We start from the raw sequence: 12,454 nt of genomic DNA, 5'->3' as shown, positions 1-12,454 counted from the left end.
TTATACCACATGTAGTGATAATGCTTCCCCCAAAAGTCATACACTAACAAAAGTCCCAGTGTCAGTCAAGGGAAATGCCCTTTTTAGCTATCAGTTGAGATTGGGGATGGGGATTAAAGACTCTTTAAATAGCATAAGCTATTGTCATTCCCTCCCAGAACCTGAAGGAAAGGTCCTATTACTGAAAACAATACACACACCTGACACAGGACCAGGAAAAATCAATCTAGAACAAATCTATAAGCTTCCTCATGGAGAACTAACTCTCATAGTATCAGAAAAGGTGATGCAAGCTACCAAAGGAGAAAAGCAATCAGCAGTTCTGCCCTAAAGTTTAAGAACCACTATAATGACAAACCAAGCAAGATATTCCCAACAGTGAAATGGTGGTGTTTTTATCTTGGGAGTAACCAGCAAATGTCAGGTTTAGCTCATCGTGTTGGTGAGACTATAGTTGGAGATTCTAGCTCTCGAAGGAGACTCACTATCTTGTGCTTACAATCTTTCTTCCCCATCTACATCAATGGTTCCTGAATCTTAGGTGTGGGAATTATAGATATATCCAATGGGACTGGACATCTATACATTTTGTTTGGTTATGATTTTCTTATTGAAAAAAATATATACAAGTAATATACAAACTGACCAGGTTGAATCTGTGTATTTAGAAATACACAGATTAGATAGATAGATAGATAGATAGATGATAGATAGATAGATAAATAGATAGATAGATAGACAGATGATAATTAGTTAACAAAAGAGGTCATGAATGTGAAAGTGAACAAGTAGAGACATATGGGAAGGTTTAGAGAAAAGAAAAGGGAAAGGGGAAAATATGCAATTATTCTGTAAACAGAGACTGCATGTTCATTTATCAGCCTCCCAGACCCTAATAATCACACAGAAATTATATTAATTACAACTCTGTTTGGCCAATAGCTTAGGCACATTCCTAGCTAGCATCTTAAATTAACCCATTTCTTTAAGTCTATGTATTACTACAAGGTTATGGACTATTGGTAAGGTTCCAGTGTTTTTCTCCTTTGGCAGCTACATGGTATCTTCCTGACTCCACCTACTTTCTCTCTCCCTCCCTCCCTCTCTCTATATATATATCTATATCCAGCTACAGTCTCATCAACATGATGGGCTAAACATACATAAATATTCCATATATATATTCATTTCCTGCCTGCCTTTATTCTGCCCTGCCATAGACCAAAACAGCTTCTTTATTAACCAATAGTAATAAAACATATTCACAGCATACAGAAGGGAATTCCACATCATCTACCATTTTCTATCTAAATAAAGAGGAGGGTTTTAACTTTATCATAGTAAAATTACATATACAAAACAGGCATCAAGCAAGAATTAAAGTTACAATATTTATAATGAGTCTAAAATTTTATATCTAATTTATCTTTAATCATAACTAAGGAAAACTATAACTATCTTCAGCTCCATCAAAGACCCCATAAAGATACAGTATTACCTAAGTAAACAAGAAGTACATTGTAAGCACCTTCCAAAACTCTAGAATTGACAGAAACATCTTGCTGCCTGGACAGCCACCCAACGTTCGTTTGTAACATTGGGGCATCCATGTTGAGCCTGCAGGCCCATAATATCTGGCAGACTTTTCCATGAAGCAGGAAATTTGAAGATCTGTTCTGCCTTCTACTGGCAAAGTTCATCAGTTGCTTTCTTCTGTGTCCTGCAGAATGTCTGGCAGCTTCTTCTGTGAAGCACGAACCCTGAAGACCATTCCGCCTTTTGGAAAGTTCAGCAATCACTTTTCTGTAGGTCTTGCATACATTTTATCAAGACACAAAGAAATATTTTTTATTTCAAAGAGAGCTATTAAAGTAACTTTTAATGCTTATTCTCATCAAATGGCCTCTGATTTGGTAGTGTAAGGACTTCCATTTTGGAACACACTGACACCACCAAACTCAGAGCCATATCTACATTTTTAAGCCTTTTGTTTTCCATCCTTTCCATTATACTAGAGAAAGGGTCCTTCTATGTACAGATGGTCTTTCAGACTGTGATGTGGATTCTCCCTGACATTTTTTTGAGTTAATTTATTTTTCTATATCTCCTTTACTGACTTGAATTTATTTCTTATGTTTATTGAGACATAATATTGAACATATTTGTGAAGTAGAATACTATAGTCGAATACTTGTACAAAATGAGCAATGATTAAATTAGGATAACTTCAACTTCCTCAAACAATATAGTCCCCATGTATCAGAAACTATTGAACTCTTCTAGTTGAATTTCATTATAGCATAACTTACCATAGTTATAGTTCCTTCCACTGGGCTATAGAGCAAAAGAATTTTACTCCTATGCCATTGTATTTTGGCATCTGTTCTGTCTCCTCTTAGTTTCTTCTGCCCTTACTCAAACTAGACTAATCTCACTCAAACTTTGGACACCAAGCCCATGCTTCCTTGACCTTCTTTCTTATTTAGAACTTCTGGATTTATTTTGTTTTGTGAAAATCTCCTCTCTGTTAGTCCTTTTCTTTCATTATTGGAATTCTTCTAAGCCCTGGTTCATCTTTCCAGAGATTTCTCCCCATTTTTCTTACTGCTAACCATCCTTGTGGTCATAAAATTTCCCTGTGGAGTGCAGCTCTTCCTCTCAGAGACACTGCTTTTTGAGTCTCTGCCTTACTTAACCCCCACATCGTGGTATCACACCTGGTGGTAAATCTCAATACATGTCTTTCCTGTAGGCTGTGTCCTGGGAGGTCAAAATTTCATCTCTTTTACAACTAAATAACAAAAATCTAACAAAACATCAGCACATGGTATATATTTGTGTTATTTTCCATTGACGTATACAAATCCTTAACACAGATTTAAAGCCTAAAACAGCATGTTATGACCTCTGTTTCCCATGAGTTCAGTTTAGGCACAACTGAGCAAGGTTCATTCCTCAGTTTCTGAAAAACAAAAAACAAAAAAAAAAACCTTCAGAAAAAGCAGTTATCCATCAATTAATCAATCTCCCAGAAAAATCTATCTTCTGTTCTTATACTTCACTGGGCTCTGGTTTTCTGCTTGCTGCTGGTTGAACACTGATGCAAGTTCTTAGAGAGGTCGGCAACAGCTGGACCTCCTCACCATAGCATCACAACACTGGACTGCATCAAACCAGCATGGAGACTCACCTGTGGGTGTTTGCAAAACTTGCACAGCATAGAATCTGTCCTTATGCATTAACATCATAATCATCATGTGGCTATTCTCCACACAGAGTTTACTATCTGTCTTAATGCATTAATATCATTATGTGGCTGTGCCCCATCACTTCTGAGGTGTTCTATTAGATGCCAGTCAGAAAGACTGCTCATGTTCAAGGGAAGAGGGCCATAGAGAGCAGGACATAGAACTTAAAATCTATATGCTACAAGAGTCAATAGATTTTTGTCAGGTATCGAAGGGCCTCAGTTCCTCTTCCCCCAGATGATGAATACTGATGCAGCTCTAAAGCGTATTTTAAAGACTTGTGCAAGAGAGCCTTCACTGTCTTATTCCTACTCATGTCCCAGCTATTCCTTAACAATCCCCTTACAGTGCTTGATTATACTTTCACAAACATACGTATTGTTTCAGAGACTCACATCTTTGCAGGATAGTGTGTGTGTGTGTGAGTGTGTGTGTGTTGCCTGTGTGTCTGTGTGTGTATGTGTTTGTGAACATGTCTGTATGTCTGTATATATGTGCTATGCATGCAAGTGAGTGTGTGGGTGTATGCAAACATGTGCATGCATTGGAAGACCAGAATAGGACAATGGATGTCCTCTAGCTAGGCCTCACTTTGTACTATGCAGATCTACAAACTATGACAAGTGTTTAGTAGCGTATTTATCATTCCAGTGTCATACAGAAAGAAATTCACTGGCCTAAGAATTTTCTGTATTATACCTCTCCACACAGCTCTCCATCCAAACTTTCCAGATCATCATCTAATGGGATTATACAAAATAAACTCTTTTCAGAAACATGCATTTCCCTTAGAGATTACACTTGCTCTACGATTTTCGTGGTTTGCTATCTGTTTCTAAAATCATTGAACTAGATATTTCTGAATAGGAATGTACTACACTTTGTTTATTCATTTACCTATTGATGGACATCGTGGCTGCTTCCAAGGTTAGCAATTACAGATATACAGCTATCATTGTGTAAATATTTTCAATTCACTAGTTAAAAAGCAAGGAATGTGATTAGTTACACATATGGTAGAGTAATACTTAGTTTCTGAGTGAACTTCTAAACTCTCGGAACTCCACCATCACCTTATTTTGTCTCTATGGAATCAGGGTTAAAGGAGACAACAGAGGAAGGAGAAAAATCCAAATGAAACAAAATACCCAGAAAAAAAATCATGAGTCCCTTTTGTGAGTTTGTGCTGTCCAGTTAGTCCAGGGCATGGGGCTTGCTCTGGAGTGTGGTTAATAAACCTTTGGCATTTCATTGGCAAAAAGAGAGAGAGAAAGAGAGAGAGAGAGAGAGAGAGAGAGAGAGAGAGAGAGAGGGAGGGAGGGGGAGGGAGGGAGGGAGAGAGAGAGAGAGAGAGAGAGAGAGAGAGAGAGAGAGAGAGATTTTTCCTTTCCCGGAAGGTATCAGTTGAAAATAACTTCCTGGTTAGGGGTGGGATTTTGAGTGCTGGTATTTAGTCTGGTTTAAACATGAATGAATCTTATGCATGCTGTCAGTCTCAGTGAGTTTATAGCACATTGACCCTGTGGGTCTGGAAGATGCTGCTCTTTCGGAGTCATCCACTACCTCTTGTTCTTCCCCTCTTTCCACATCCTCTTCCACATAGTTCCCTGAGCCTTGTGGGGAAGGATTTGATAAAGACATCCCATATAGGACTGTGTGCTCCAAAGTGTCTCACTTTCTTAACATTTTCCATTGTGGTTTCTGTCTTAATGACTATCTGCTGCAAGAATAAGCTTCTCTGGTGAGGATTAAGTGATGCACTGATCTGTGTGTGTAACAATATGCAATCAGAAGTCATTACTAAAGTTATTACTATATCCCTTTAGGACAGTAATAGTAGTAGGTTTTCCCTTAATGTCCAGAAACTATTTAGTCTCAGGTTCCTAGCCACTTTAGTGGTGTCAGGTATGGGTTTCATCTCATAGAGTGGGCCTTAAATCCCCTTAAAAATGGCTGATTACTCCCATAATATTTTTGCACTATTGCACCAGTACGTCTTACAAACAGGGCTCTGTTGCAGAGTACAGGATTTGCAGCTCAGTGATATTAATGACTACTTTTCTCCTCTAGTAGAATTCTAGTCAGTATAGATGAAGCTTCTGCTTGTGCACCAGTTCAATTGCCCCATTTTGATTTTACATAAATAAGTAGTATTTTCAGCAATGATCTTTGTTACTAGCATGTGGAAAGTAACCAATAGCCTTAACAATAGCCTGCAATGTTTGAAAAGGTCTATGGGACCCCTTTGGACAATGACTCAACATGACTCAACACAAAGTAAGCTGTTCTGAAACTGAAGCCTTTACTTGGTGCCATATCTAATTAGGACATTAATGTCCTCCATTATATGGTGATTCTACTTAGATTACTTTAATATATGCATATGTTTTAGGGGGTTTCTATTGGTTTTGCCAAAGGCTTTAGTTGTTAGTTGTCTTTGCTTCTTTACCCTGCCCTTCCATCCCAACTTTTCCTCCTTATTCTAGTTTTCTTTCTCTCATTATAACACTATATTCTACATCTACTTCCTTGGGAACTCTCCAGACATTTCTAGCTACTAATCTCCATCATTATTCAGATTAAAACACCTTTATACAAAGCTTAAAAACTAATATCTGCTTATAAAAGAAAACACACAATATATTTCTTTTAGGGTCTGGATTACCTTACTCAGAATGTTTTTTTTTTTCCTAGCTTCACCCAAAAATTTCATGATTCATTCAGTGGAATAATGTTCCATTGAATAAATGTGCCACATTTTCATAATCTATTCATTGCTTAATGGATGCTTACATTCCTTCAAATTTCTGGCTACGATAACTAGAACAGCAATGCACTTAGATGAGCAAGTATCTCTGTTGTAGGACATAAAGTCCTTTGGGTATATGCCCAAGAGAGGTATATCTGGATCTTGAGGCAGATTAATTCTCAGCTTCCCGAGAAACCTCCACACTGATTTCCACAGTGACTGTACCAGTTTGCACTTTCACCAGAAATAAGTAAGTGTTCCCCTCCCCCAACATTCTTACTAGCATGTATTATCATTTGTTTTATATCTTGACCATTTTGACTAGGATAAAATGAAATCCCAAAGTGGTTTTAATTTACATTTCTCCCAGGGCTAAGAATGTTGCATATTTCAAGATTGTTTATCAGCCATTTCTATTCCATGGTTTTGGGGACTCTCTAAGTATTAGATTCTTATAAGAAAAATGATCGGTTCTCCCCTCTCCCTTACTGTACATACACACATAGGATGAAGGCCGAGTGAAACTTCAAAAGAAGGTAGCCATCCCTCAGCCATGAGGGAGAGCAATCATCAGGAAATTTGTCAGTAATTGGAGAACTGAGTTCCAAGCTCCACATCTAGAAGAAAACTAATGTTCGTTACCCAAGCCACCCAAATTGTGGTATATTTATTTTAGCAATCCAAGGAGAGCATTCAACAAGGTCATCATCTTCTCAGATTTTAGACCCACATTCAAGTCTGGTTGCTTGTTTATTGTTAAATTTTAATATTTCCTTACATTTATTTGGATATAGATCTTTTAGGAGAAGTGTTTTACAAATATTCTTACCTAGTCTACACCACACACCAGCTCCTTCTAACTCTGAATACCTCTGTTAGTACCCATTTGCTTCACTGCCTATCACTTCTTCCTGCTTGGGAACGCCTTGAAGGCAGAAATGGAAAACTTAAAAGTATGTATCCCCAACAAACACAATATTTTCCAGTCCTAGTGATATGTGTATGGTTTAAAATGATGGTTGGTTGTTTAGAAATACAAGAATTAAAAGTATCATGATGACTAAATTGCTTCAAAGACACACTGAGTGCCCTGTGGAGGGGTTAATGTCAACACCAGCGTCACACAAATGGGATGGCATCATAGAGACAGGAGGGGTCTGTATCATGCACACAGCTCAGAGGGCAGCCTGCCTGCACAAATTCAAGAGCAGAGGCCTGTGGATACATTGTGAACATCTCTCTGGAATTAAGTAACTTCTTCAAAGGGGGACAGAACTCAGATCTAGACAGCATGAGAGAGCAAGTTTACAATGAATTGTTCCTTCCCTCTGACACCACTCTCTACTTTGATGGGAATACCAAACCTGTCATGGAAATAATTCATTGATATTTGTTTTTCTCACCTAGATCTCTCTATTGGTTTATCATCTGTATTTAATCTTCTTTCTTCTTTATGATTTACAGGGATACTTAGGTAAACTCCATCTCATAGAAAGGCTTTCAACATCATGATCAAGCTTGCCTGCCTCTGCATTCTTTCCACCCTGCTTGGTGAGTATCTGCACATCTGTGTTTATTTTCTTAAGAGAGGTCCTTGGGGAGTCATGGAAGGAAGATAGAAAAATGTTGAGGGCATCTTTTCAGATTTAATAGATGACTGATTATCTCTCAGCACTGCCACTGTCCCTACCCAGTTTACTTACTCCCTGTGACACCTGCCTTCCGCCCTTCAAGTTGATTGCTTATGTGATATGGGGGAGGCATGGGGACACACCTCCATGAGATCTATTCTGCATTAGGAGTTGATTCTGGACCTGTCTGGAACATGATAGATATCATGGTGCAAAACCAGAAAGTAAAGGCCCAGATTAAGAAAGGAACCCAACTAAGGAATATAGCAACAGACTTAAAGCTGAACATTTCCTGGCATGGTTTAGCTTCACACGCCATTTTCACTGTGTTGGGACAATGTTATTTTCTAAATATACCTTAAGTCAACACATCTCACTACACCCATTGTTCATGATCGTCCAAACCGACATCTTTTGGCTGGAGCATCCGTTTATCCATTCAATAGACCCTTCATTTCTACATGCTCTGCTTCAAAGGTTTCTACAAGGAAGCTGTCATAAGTGCCTTATTTAAATCGTTAAGTGGTCCCACCTTCATTTAGAATACAAATCTGCATAATCCCAACATTGCACAGAACACACTACACCTTCTATATCACTCCCTACCACCACTTCCACCCTTAACTCATACCATGTAAGCTACATTGGCCTCAGTGATATTCCTTAAGCACGACCTAGGTCTCTTAATCTGGCTGTAGCTGCTTCCTCTGTCTGGACTCTCTTGCCCCACATATCTGATGATCTAACCGCTCTGTCTCCATGGCATTGTTCTTTGCCTGTTTGGTCAACCCTGACCATTGAATGTTTTTTATGAGGCTTCATGGGCTGACACATACCCCAAACAACTACTACTGATGATTTTCCATCTTTCACTGAAGTAATTGGATCCCTGCGGCTTTAATGACCATCTAGCATGCCAGTTTATTTACTTGGGTTTATTATTTTTTTAATGTGTTTACCAATTCAGATGTTTGAGAGCTGGGCTGTCAGTTTTATTTCCAGGCTCCTCAAGTTTCTAAGCAGAGTCTGGCATATACTAGTGCTTGACACTGGTAGAGGTAATTACTCCCTAGTTGTCCTCAGGCTCTGCAAGCATTAGTCTTGTCGTGGTAATGGCATTGTTCATGGTAGGAAGAGATGAATGACTTGTGAAAGTCCTCGTATTAGTTACCATTCTCATTGCTACAATCAAAGAACCGACAAGAAGCCACATAATCGAGAAAAGGTTCATTTGATGTATGAGTTGAGGTTACGGACTGTTATAGTGGAGAAGGAATGGGGGCAAGAGCAACTTCTAAACTGGCAGCAGAAATATGATGCTGCTTGCTCACACCTAGGCAGATCAGAGACTGGACAGGAAGTGAGATAGGTTATCCGTCTCAGAGCTTGCTCCCTAGAGATCTGCTTCCCCAAATATCACCACCAGCTGGCATTCAAGCTGACTGGAAGGGGCATTTGTACAGTCAAATGTTAGCAACACTCTAAAATGTCAAAATGGTATAGTGTTTAGCTAGTCTACCAGTTTCCATTGAATTATTTAAAATAAGAGATTGTGTAATTATTTTAAAAGGCATTTCTTTATTACTTTGTATGTAAAATAAGGAGGAGGCCCATGTGCTGTGCTAAATTTGTGGAAGTCCGTAGACTACTCTGTGGGGAAAGTGCTCTCCTTCCACCTTTGAGTGCTTTCTGGGAGAATCAAACTCAGACTGCCAGGCTTGCTCAGCAGGTGTTCTACCCACTGAGATTTCTTACAGGCCTAAGAGACTCACATCTCAAATTGAGGAATATTTATTTACAACTAAAAGGATAAATACTTTCTATTTTATAAAGTAGGCGTTTCTATCACTTTTCATTTTCTTCTGAAAAATAAAAAAACAAGCCATCTTAAAAATATTGATTCACGTTGTGAAGTGCTGAAGAGGAGGGGACAATAACTTGAAGCTTGTGAAATAAATTCCCCTAGTTTTTGGCTCTGTTATTGTTGTTTGGAAATTCTTTCTCCTAGGAGTTTTCTCAGTGATTAATGAAAAATCCCATTCCTCTCCTCCCAGGTACATCTGCCTATAATCCAGACCATATAGCTGGTGCCACTCCCCCCTACTTGGTCTACCTGAAGTCTGATTACTTGCCCTGCACTGGAGTCCTGATTCATCCTCTTTGGGTGATCACAGCTGCGCACTGCAATTTACCGTGAGTGCTCAGAACCTCAGACCCTTTTGCTCTATGAGGTCTCAGGTTAGATCTAGACCCAGCTACTTGCATACTACTCTCAATAAATGGGACATGGAAGATAGTCAGGGGATGTTCTTCAGGGAAGGCTAGTTAAGGTCCATATGATTGTGGAAATATTGATAAAGTGCTTTTATGAACACCCCCATTATTCTAGGCATCTTCAAGTGATTCTTGGAGTCACGAACCCAGCAGACACTACCGAAAGGAATGTCACGGTGACTGGTTACGAGAAAATGATCCATCACCCATACTTTTCCATCTCTTCTATTTCGTATGACCTCATGTTAATCAAGCTGAAAACACTGATCGAACCCAGGAACTATATAAAAATGGTCAAGCTTCCCCAATACGTCATCCCCGAGAATACCATGTGTTCTGTCTCTACCTGGGCCTACAATCTGTGTGACACCAGTGAGTTCCGGGCCTTAAGTGATGGCTTCTGACTTTGCTGGCATTGTCTCAGGACTGGGCTCTCCTCTGAGCTTCTGCAGTTCTAATTTCTTAGGATTTTCTTCAAGCTTCTGAAGTCTCTGTTTCCTGTTCCTCCTCCTCACTGGGAGACTTTCAAGCCTTTTCTCTACTATACCTTTATATCTTATAAATTAATATTTATTTATAAATACGAAAGAAATGGTTTCAATGAGAGTTTATTTATATGTCTAGGACTAACTTGATGTGTAACACAAATGACTTTTGTCTCAGAGCTTCAGTCTTCTTTGCTCTAAAATAAAATATAACTGTATCAAAAGGTTTCAGATCATCTCAAGCAATGAATGAGTTCAAATTCTTGAAATCTGAGAACACAAAAATTCCTAGAAGAATAAATTTTGAATATTCTTAGCAACACCAGAAAATAATTATCTGGGTTCACTCACTGGGTATAACTGTGGGTTACACTTCCCCACAGAAAAAAAAGTACCTTATTTTGTTCTAACTCATAAGTAAACATTTCTGAACTAACTCTCAAAAGAAAGGTGGGGCTGTGAAATTTTTGTTATACTAGAAAGCAAAGCAAAGGAGCTTAGTGTTTACTTTGCAAATTGGAGTCATGTTTTCAAATAAAGATTTAGAAGTATTCAAATCAAATCCCAAACTATAGAACTTTTGCCTAAGAATCCCTAAGAAGAGCCCCTGCAGATTGGCAGTACATGTAACAAGATGGTTCTCATTCCGTGACAGATTAGAAACACTTCCTTTTGTTGTTGTTGTTCTGGGCTTTTGTTTGTTTGTTTTAGGATTTTGTTTTGCTTTGGTTTGGTTTTATTATTAACTAATTTATTTTACATCCCAATCAAAGTTCCCCTCCTTCCTTTCTTTCCAGTCCCTTCTCCAACTCCCCTGTGCCTGCCCTCCCCCATTTAGCCATCCATCTTCCAAACCCTTTGTTATGGACATGTTTCATTGGCAATTCTTGTGAGACTTTGATGTAAAAGAAACAAATTAGCAACCAGAAGGCATGGTGTTAAATCCTACTATCCCACTTAGTCTGGTTGGGTTTCCTTTCCTTTACTAGTGTCTTGGATGAATTATTGTTGTTGTTATTATTATTATTGTATTATTATTATTTCTTACCAAATAATTATTTCTACCACCTGACAAATTAGAAATTTGGTTCTATATTTCTAAAATCACTCAAGTTCTAAAACTTGTATAACAAAAGACACTCTCCAAATGTCAAAACTTCCAGACAAATTTTAAAGCAATTTGCTTCATTTTGTTGCAGGACTGTCTCACTTATACAAACCACCCTCCTAAGGAAATGGAATAGACATTCTGACAAGTTTTGAAATTGATAATCTACATGCTTAGTGAAAGTAGAGGAAGCAAAAGGAAATGTTAGTCCTTAGAAGAACACATGACAAGCATGACTTTTCTCCTTTTTCTAGCCAAGGATCCTGACTCACTGCAGACTGTGAACATCTCTGTGATCACCAACACTGAGTGCCGTAATGCCTATAAAGCCTATGACATCAAAGAAAACATGATCTGTGTGGGCATCGTGCCAGGACGAAGGCTACCCTGTAAGGTAATGTATTCTTGATGCCTTTTTTTTTTTTTACTTAATTCCTTCTGCCAGGAAGATGACCCTTTTTTCTCTTTCCTGACAGGAAGTGTCGGCTGCCCCAGCAGTCTGCAACGGTGTGCTTTATGGAATCCTGTCCTATGCAGACGGCTGTGTTCTGAGGGCTGATGTTGGCATCTATGCTAGCATCTTTCACTACATGCCCTGGATTGAAGATACCATAAAAAATAACTGAGCTCACTCAACAGGAAGAATTCAGAACCTTGTGATAAAACTTGTGCCCACACACATCCAATCTCACAATTAAAACACCTGGGCTCTTTGGCCTGTGATAGGCACTCCAGTTATTTCTTTTGTACACTCGGTGATTTATCAGCCACTCCCACACACAGCCCCATCACTGAAAATGGGAAACTCAAGACTTGTCATTTCTAAATCCAGCTGATAATAGAATTATTGAAGGGGGTCAATTCATGATCATTTGGGGACCTCAAACTCTCAACTACTAGCACTAAATTAGGTGTGTTTCTAAATTAGATGTGTTTTCAGAAAGTTAAACACATCGCTC

General features: G+C 38.7%; 1 protein-coding gene across 1 annotated transcript; it reads left to right on the top strand.

Annotated features, from left to right (window-relative positions):
• Positions 1–7,505: 7,505 nt before the first annotated feature.
• Prss58 (serine protease 58) lies at positions 7,506–12,121 on the top strand. The gene is made up of 5 exons (XM_041635121.1): positions 7,506–7,548; positions 9,683–9,821; positions 10,018–10,274; positions 11,750–11,889; positions 11,972–12,121. The coding sequence occupies exons 1-5, from the start codon at positions 7,506–7,508 to the stop codon at positions 12,119–12,121; spliced, it is 729 nt and encodes a 242-aa protein (XP_041491055.1).
• Positions 12,122–12,454: the final 333 nt, after the last annotated feature.

This window comes from Microtus oregoni, unplaced genomic scaffold (assembly GCF_018167655.1).
Source record: "Microtus oregoni isolate MIOR12 unplaced genomic scaffold, Mior012 000046F_ref0000063, whole genome shotgun sequence".
Classification (NCBI taxonomy): domain Eukaryota; kingdom Metazoa; phylum Chordata; class Mammalia; order Rodentia; family Cricetidae; genus Microtus; species Microtus oregoni.
The sequence above is the reverse complement of the archived record's forward strand: the minus strand, read 5'-3'. Positions and strand labels throughout refer to the sequence as shown.

Bases quoted from the DNA above. Each gene is read 5' to 3' on its own strand.
- Prss58 (XM_041635121.1), top strand. From the start codon at position 7,506: ATGATCAAGCTTGCCTGCCTCTGCATTCTTTCCACCCTGCTTG. The intron at 7,549-9,682 runs GTGAGTATCTGC...CTCTCCTCCCAG, and splicing joins CATTCTTTCCACCCTGCTTG to GTACATCTGCCTATAATCCA. The intron at 10,275-11,749 runs GTGAGTTCCGGG...TCCTTTTTCTAG, and splicing joins CTACAATCTGTGTGACACCA to CCAAGGATCCTGACTCACTG.